Source organism: Octodon degus, unplaced genomic scaffold (genome assembly GCF_000260255.1).
Source record: "Octodon degus isolate 3935 unplaced genomic scaffold, OctDeg1.0 scaffold00134, whole genome shotgun sequence".
In the NCBI taxonomy this organism is placed as follows: Eukaryota; Metazoa; Chordata; class Mammalia; order Rodentia; family Octodontidae; genus Octodon; species Octodon degus.
Genome location: NW_004524710.1, coordinates 6759581 through 6766388, shown reverse-complemented (window position 1 = coordinate 6766388; position 6808 = coordinate 6759581). Strand labels below are relative to the sequence as shown.

The 6808-nt window shown below is 36.0% G+C and overlaps 1 protein-coding gene across 2 annotated transcripts in view; it reads left to right on the top strand.

Moving 5' to 3' along the window:
- The window catches only part of Lrrc69 (leucine rich repeat containing 69), a 119477-nt gene that overhangs the window by 101817 nt on the left and 10852 nt on the right, over positions 1-6808 (top strand). For both annotated transcript variants that reach the window (XM_023701382.1, XM_004641317.2), the window contains one exon: positions 114-293. In XM_023701382.1, coding sequence (XP_023557150.1) covers positions 114-293 — 180 coding nt within the window. The remainder of the gene's footprint in view (positions 1-113; positions 294-6808) is intronic.

Genomic DNA, 6808 nt, shown 5'->3' with positions numbered 1-6808 from the left:
TGAATAATAACAGAGTAAGGAAGAAGATAAAAATTTGTATGAATAAAATTAAAAATCAATATAATGTAAGAATATGAAAATAGTTTTAGGAACAATATTCTTTTTTAATATAGGAAATAACATCAAGATTTGTCCTGAATCAGCTAGCTGAGGAGAATCCTTTTCTAATGAATGCCATAGAACACTATCCAGAGGTCAGGAGCATAATCTCTGGGGGAAAAAACTGTGCAATATGTGGAAAATTCTTTTTAACCGTATGGCTGGAATGTGTTCAGTTTGTTCCTCCATCAAAGGTAAATGGAGCTGCTTTGTGTGAACATGATTGAAGTCACCCCTATTTACTATGTAGATCATACATAAAAATGGGCTTTTGAGGTACTGTGATGTTAACTTTGGATAGGCAAATGTGGCTGAGTGTCTTTAGTGCTCATCACCTATTGCATTTATGTTTGAACTCTTTCATTTATCAAAACACATGCATTCAATAAAAATTCCATGCATATTGGAAAAATTAAATTCACAAATCTTTGTTGTATACGTGTCTTACTGATAGAGCCAGAGCTGTGTGCCCTGAGGGAGAAGAGTACTCAGTGGCTTATTCCTATTCCTATCTTTGAGCTGAGACAAGTGAATGTGCTAGAGAGTTTATATTCTGATGATATGCCACACAGCAAATGTGGGTGCTGTGGGACGTGTCCTACAGCACCATGTCCCCTCCCACTTGTACACCCCTGGGTGGTCTGCAAGTCTTGGAGAGCACATTTTAGGCCAGTGTTGAGCACACTTCTTTTTCTATAAATGGCCAGATAATAAATATTTCAGGCCATGTGGTCTCTGTCACAGCTATAGAACACTGCTTTGTGGAATGAACGCATCTGTAGGCAATATGGAAGAGTATGACTGTGTTGCAATGAAACTTTACTTATAAACTGTAAAGCTTAAGTTTACCATTATGTTCTAATGTCATGAAGCATTTTTCTTTTTAAAATAACCATTTAAAAATGTGACAGCCATTCTTAACACACATGTCATATGAAAACAAAACATAGGCCTGATCGAGTTGAGGTCTGCAGTTACCCTGACCTGTTCTAGACCACTCAATGCTGGCTTTTGATAGAATCTTTTTCTTTCCACTTTTGGTGAGTTCTTGGCCTCTCTGGGAGTACTATATGCAGTAGTAGGTGATAATGGCAAATAAATTAATAAGAACAGACCCAGTTACTGTCATTTTGAAGATTATCATTTGGTGAGGGCTGGGAAAATAGCTCAGCAGCACAGTGCCTGCCTGGCAAGCACAAGGTTTTGAGTTTGATTCCCAGTACAAAGAAAAAAAAAAAGATGCTGCATTTCTGGTGAAAGAGGGAAACACTAAATAAATGAATGTTCATTTAATAATAAATTATGATAAATATTATGACATTAAAGAACAGTGTATTTCTTTGGGAGGTTAATGTAACCACACCACAAATTGGATGGCTAAAACAATAGAAACTTGTGGTCCAATTGTTCTGCAGTTTGGAAGTCTGACATCAAGTTATTGGTAGAGTTGGTGGCTTCTAAGGACTGTGAGGATAAGCCACTCCAGGATACTCCATTTGTAAATGGCTACATTCTCCCTGTGTCTCTTCATATCTTCTTACTTTTATGTGCATCTGTGTCCAAATTTCCCTTCCGTATAAGGGACTGATGAGTCACATTAAGTTAGGGTCCATACTATTGGTCTCATTTTATCTTGATCACCAATCTCCAAATTGTATCTAAACCTTGTAGTTGTAATGATTGAGGGTGTCACTGGGCTCGAGTAGTATTTGTGCCAATAAAGGAACTGAATTGAATCTGCTTGCACCTATTTCAATGGGTCCTATTACTAGCCACTCACCAGGTTTACCTAAGAAGCTTTTTAAAATTATAGCTCTCCCACCCCATACCTATTAAATCAGAATGTGACTTAGTCAGTTCCCAAGCATCCATCTTTCTTGAAGTTTCCTAGTTGACTTTAATGTATAATCAGGGCTGAAAAATCTCTGCACTTTCCTTTGAGGGCTGTCCAAGCACCAGAGGGCCATAAACTTTATCTTCCTAGCTTTATAGAGCAGGGCCTACTTGGTGACTTACACATAAACAGAGAGTGAAAGTAGTTAGTTGACTATATGAATTAATAAATGATCTTTGGTTACAAGGATAGGCTTTAAATAATAGTAAAACCAAAGGAAGTGGCTGGGGGAGGGGTAAACTCACTGTGTAGTACAGATAGATGACAGATTCTTACTTTCCCATGGCTTCCACCTATGAACCTGAGTGAACCCTCAACAAGGTTGCTTCAGAGCACATTGGAGAGTTTTCTTTCTATCAGTTTGCTTCTTGGAGTTCATATGCATAAAGCTCTCAAGTATCCTGCTGGAAACAGAACTAAGGCTCCCACACTCAAGGCATTGGGTCCCTGAATGGCTGTGGAGCCACAGTGAGGCCTCTTGTGGCCATTGCTTCCCCAAGAGGACCTTCTGTGATGCTCACAATGAGTTGTCACTCATGTTCTGAACATTATTAGATTGATTTGTTGATAGTTAGAGGCTTGCATTTCCAGTTGCCGGGTGAAATCATCACTATTTCTGTTTCCGAGGTATATTATCTTTTTGGAAACTATTAACTGTTGGGATTTCTTTCATGAAATTCTCAGAGTATTTTTCATGAAGTTCATTGAGGACAAGATCTCCCTACCCAAAATTTTTATTTTGAAAAAGGAAAGCAACAAAAACTTTCATGAATAGTGTAGGTAACATTTTTGTATCCTTTACTCAGACTCACCTATTTACTACTATTTGGGTGCATTGGCTTTATTGCTTATATTTTGCCTTTAAAATCCATTGTGCTAAAAACAAATTTGACAATGACAAAAACCAAGAAAATGGATTATGAAGAGAGGTTATATCACTTTCCAGGATAAATTTTTTTAAAAATACATTCTACAAAAAGCATAGGTAAGTACGTATCTATCCATTATATGAACTAGAAAGCTTTCATCAGGATGCGTCATTGATTACTCAGTATTTATGGTCAAAAAAATAAGTAGGTTATTTGAGAGAGGCTAACCAATTATTAGGCTCTAGAGGTTTGCAATACTGTCTCTTATTACTAAGGAAGAGAGCACACATTTTATAAGGATCCTTTCAAATAGGTCATTTGTAATCCTGTAGTAAAAATATTAAGGAACTGTTATTAGAATTCATACCTGATGTCAGGTATTTACCTGGCAGTGTCGTCCTAATCTTCAGAAGAATTAATGAGTAAAAGATTGCAGCTATGATTGTGGTGTAGAGTTCGCAAAATCTTTCTTACAATGTCCTTTGCTTGAGTTTTTGTAACCAGCAAATATTTTCAAATGTTACACAAGATAACCCACTTCTTTTAGAATGAGTTTTCACTCATCACAAAGGAGGGGTGCTAAAATAATTAAGAATATGGATCTCATTCCTAATATAGTGTAAGTTGTTAAAACTCATATCATAACCCTTGTTAATTTCTTGTCACCTTGTTGTAAAATTCTGTATCATTTTTACTGTTTTTTCTCTTTAAAATAAAAAATAAGTGAAATAAAAAGCTTAATACCATCACTATAATCCAATTTGGCCTTGTATTTGCAAAATACTTTATTGAGGAATTGGGATTCTAATATGAAAATATTTTTTTCTCTTGATTTAGTCACAAAAACATTACATTGTAGTAGACATATCCATTTCTCCTTAGGAAGAACACATTTTAAAAAGAGAACCCTTTAGTCAGAGAAAGCATCTCCCATCCAGTTATGAGTTCAGTCAATCTTATCATAAAACTTCTCTGTGAATAAGGAACAGTCAATTATTTAATATTTTGAAGATTTGATGCTTTTGTTATGGAAATATCTTTGTTACACTTCAGTTCATGTTTATACTAGAAAGTTCTGAAGTCTTCATGGCACTTAGCAAAGATTTTTTTTAAATAATTTTATTGAGAAACAAATAGCAATGAGACAGTTTCAAAACCAGTTACCAACACAGTTTCAACAATTAATACATTATACAAAATAGGATAGATATACAGCTACTTTCGCTTAATTCAATGAATAGAAAGAACTGTACTAAAAGTATTTGGACAGGGTATCATGTCTGTATCTTGTACTATGAATAACCATTAAGAAGATAACAATATGAATTGTATTAATTATTGAAACTGTCCTATTAATCGGTTTTGAAACTGTCTCATTGATATCTCAATAAAATTAATTAAAAAATAAAGTAAAGGGAGGAACAAAAGGAAAAAAATGCATCAAGCTTATTTGGCAGATACCATAATATTTTATGCATTGCTGTCTTGCCAATGGAAATAAAATATATTGTATTTAAAAAAATAATACATTGCATATTGTTGTCTTCTTAGTGGTTATTCATAGTACAAGATGCAGACATGATAGTCTGTCTACAAATACTATTAGTACAACTCTTTCTATTTATTAAATTAAGAGAAAGTAGCTGTGTATCTATCTTAACTATTTTGAATATACATGTACAAAATGGTCCTTCATTTTATCCCTTTTTTCTTTAGTTTTGTCAGAGATGGGTATTCCATTGTCATTTAAATATTGGGGGTGCATGAATTCAGCAAAATATTCCAATATAGTCCAGTAGTCCATAACAGTAGTGGGTTATCCATAGGACTGGCAATATCAGAAGCTGTTGACTTGAGCCTTTTACAGCTCAGCATATTAATATGGCTTTACTTTTTATACCTTGTTTTTATACTCTTCTTTTGCATGGTTAAGACTAAGATAAAGCAAGACCTGTATAACAAGAAATGTGACTTTTGTATCTCACAAATTCAGTCAAGTCCCCTCAGGATTTACCCTGAAGCCTGTACAGCAGCTTGTAGATCCTTTGTCAGTGTCAGCCATGTGGATGAGTCATGGCCATTGCTTGGCCAATGTGCTCTCTGTGAAAGCCTGAGAGAATGTTTTCTGTCCATGTGACTCTTCTTAGGCACACTCTACATCATCAGTCACTCTCCTCTTTGGCCCCATAATCTCCTTGATCAGAAAATTTGGGACACATCTGAGTTACATGATGTTCCAGTACAGGTTCTTCTATGTCCTGAGTCCTCACTGACCTTGAAAGACTAGGGCCAAAATGTTGGCTGACCTTGCAGCCCTTCCTTTTCTCTAATTTTTGTGTGCAAACTTAGGTTGTTAACCCTCTAGAAGAGAAGCTTATTATTATTACCTTACAACATAGGCAGTTGAGCTTACTAAAGTTTGAATTTATGTGTTTACTTGCTGTTTTATATCTTACTCTACTGCTGAACCTAAGCTCAAATAATTAAAGAACCATTTTTGTTCATCATTATATAGATAGCTTAGTACAGTGCCTGGTACATGTTTTAACTCCATGACTGATGTGTCAGAAGTTCTGGATTTTAATACCGGTTCCTTTTCTCCTTTTTATTAGATGACAAATGTATTACATTAAGTGTATCATAGAGAAAAATCTGTCAGAGATGCTGCCAACAAGGGATAATATTAAGGTTTTAAAAAATCCTCTACTCAGAACTAAGCATACAGTAAAAGAAAACGCTGACATAAGTGCTTAGTAATTTAAAAGTCAAAATAAACTGGACACTAAAAAAATCAAATGAAAAATGAGATCATCAGTAGGAAAGTGAGGACAGAAATGTTTCTCAGGATGAAAATGTATAATCTTGATCACATATGTAACTTATCTGTCAGTTGTTCTCAGTATCATCTGGAACAGATTGATGTAGTCAAGAGACATTTAATGATGTCAGATTACTTGGCAAAAATTGGCACAACACTCTGATTTCCCCTGGCCATGTTTTGAACACCTTGGACAAGTTGTCAAGATCATTTTTTCTCTGACAGATTCCTTCTCAAAATCATCTGATGAGCTACACAAGCTTCCAGTCTCGCATGCAGAAATTGCAATCTGATAAAAATAACCACCACCAACACTTACTTGGTTGTAATTGTATGTCTGATTCTGCACTAAACATGTCACCTAGAAGACGACAGCTGATCTTCACAACAGCTGCAGGACACTGCTGAGAAATGCTAAGCACAGAGGAGTCAAGTAATTTTGCAGAGTTCTCCACCATTGCCAAATGGAGACTCTGGGGAGATCACTTGCATGTAACTCGTCATTCTTAATCATATCTGCTGGATCATCTTTTTTACATTTTTCAATCCAGTTATTATTCAATTCCTTCAATTGGATTTCAGATATTCATGTTGAACAGCCCTCTTCTGTTCATCCAGTCAACCTTATGGACAATGCTTAGCATAGTAGATGCTTAATACTAGAAGCACATAGCTGATGCTTAAGAAGAGTTACTTCTTTTTAAAATTAAGTCCTTCGGACAGAGAAGGACAGTTATATTCTTGCAAAAACTACATGTAGAAGTACTTAGGGCGGTGCAGGAAGAAGGTGTGGAAAAGTCGAATGGGCTGCTTTTTAATCTCTCCTTGCGGCCTACAGTAGTGACTGTGTTTGCTATTTACAGAACACATAATGCAAATTATATGTATTCTCAGAGGGGTTACTTGAACACTTTGAAGAATATGGAGGCATTATGATAAGGAACCAGGGGGCAGTCATTTCAAGCTAAACACCTGCCTGTGCAAAGCCTCTGTGGTGCTAAAAGATTGCACAGTGTGCACTGGCTCAAGGTGAAGGGTGGGAGACCAGGCTGGAGGGAAGCAAGTGCGAGACGGCACACTCTCGTGTTTAGAGTACAAACGTCATCTGGAAAGCTACTGTACTAGTTT